Below are 1,094 nucleotides of genomic sequence, written 5' to 3' on the forward strand. Positions count from 1 at the left end.
TATGATCCTTACGCATGAATACCCTTTTAATATGATAGAGCATTAGTTTTTTAATGTTTTTATGAAAACTGCTACTCCATTTTACCAAAAAATTTCACATAATACTACAAGGAATGATTGCATTTCTACTTTTGAGTTGGAGAAGAATAAATTGAAAACTATGCTTGGTAGTGTCAATAAAGTTAGCCTTAATGTGGATTTTTAGAAATCTGGACAAAAAGTTAGGTATATGTGTCTCACTTGTCATTTTGTCGACTCTAGTTGGAAATTACAAAAGCGAATTATAAATTTTTGTCATGTGCCACCTCCACATTCTGGAATTGTAATTTCTAATACTATCTTTAAGTCTTTGCTTGATTGGGGGCTTAAAAACAAGGTGTATACAATAACCTGGGACAATGCTAATAACAATAATGTGGCTGTAAGAATTTTGAACGATGCTATCAAAAGGAAGCTCATACTGGGTGGCAAGATCTTTCATGTATGTTGCTGTGCACATATCATTAATTTGTTGGTACAAGAGGGGTTGAGTGAGATTGAAATGGTGATTGAAAATATCTGTGAAAGTGTGAAGTATCTAATTGCATCAAAAGCTCGTCTTATAAAGTTTGGTAGGATTGCAAAGCAATTGCAATTACCTTCCAAGAAGTTGATCTTAGATTGTCCCACATGTTGGAATGCAACATATGTAATGTTGGCTGCTGCCTTGGAGTTTAGAGAGGTGTTCTTTAGGTGTAATGATAGAGATGTCGGGTATAACTGGAAACCTAGTGAGGAAGATTGAGATAGGACAGAATATGTGTGCAATTTTTTATTAGTTTTTGAAGAAGTCACAAATGTCATATCAAGAAGTGAATATCCAACTTCAAATATATTCCTTCTTGAGGTTTGGAAGATAAAAGAAGTTTTAAATGAGAAGTCACTTGATGAAAATGATTTCATTAAAGCTATGGCATGAAAGATGAAGTTAAAGTTTGACAAATATTGGGGTGAATGCAACTTTGTAATGGCTATAGTTGCTATGTTAGATCCTCAGTTCAAAATGACTTTGATAAACTTTTCCTTTCTAAAGATCTATCAAGAGTTTGAAGTAG

General features: G+C 33.3%; 1 protein-coding gene across 1 annotated transcript; it reads left to right on the forward strand.

The window, feature by feature from the left end:
- Positions 1-229: 229 nt before the first annotated feature.
- On the forward strand, positions 230-784 carry LOC115981111 (zinc finger BED domain-containing protein RICESLEEPER 2-like). Its single transcript, XM_031103294.1, has one exon. It carries the CDS (start codon positions 230-232, stop codon positions 782-784), a length of 555 nt encoding a protein of 184 aa, XP_030959154.1.
- The last annotated feature ends 310 nt before the right edge of the window (positions 785-1,094 follow it).

Source organism: Quercus lobata, chromosome 3, assembly GCF_001633185.2.
Source record: "Quercus lobata isolate SW786 chromosome 3, ValleyOak3.0 Primary Assembly, whole genome shotgun sequence".
Classification (NCBI taxonomy): domain Eukaryota; kingdom Viridiplantae; phylum Streptophyta; class Magnoliopsida; order Fagales; family Fagaceae; genus Quercus; species Quercus lobata.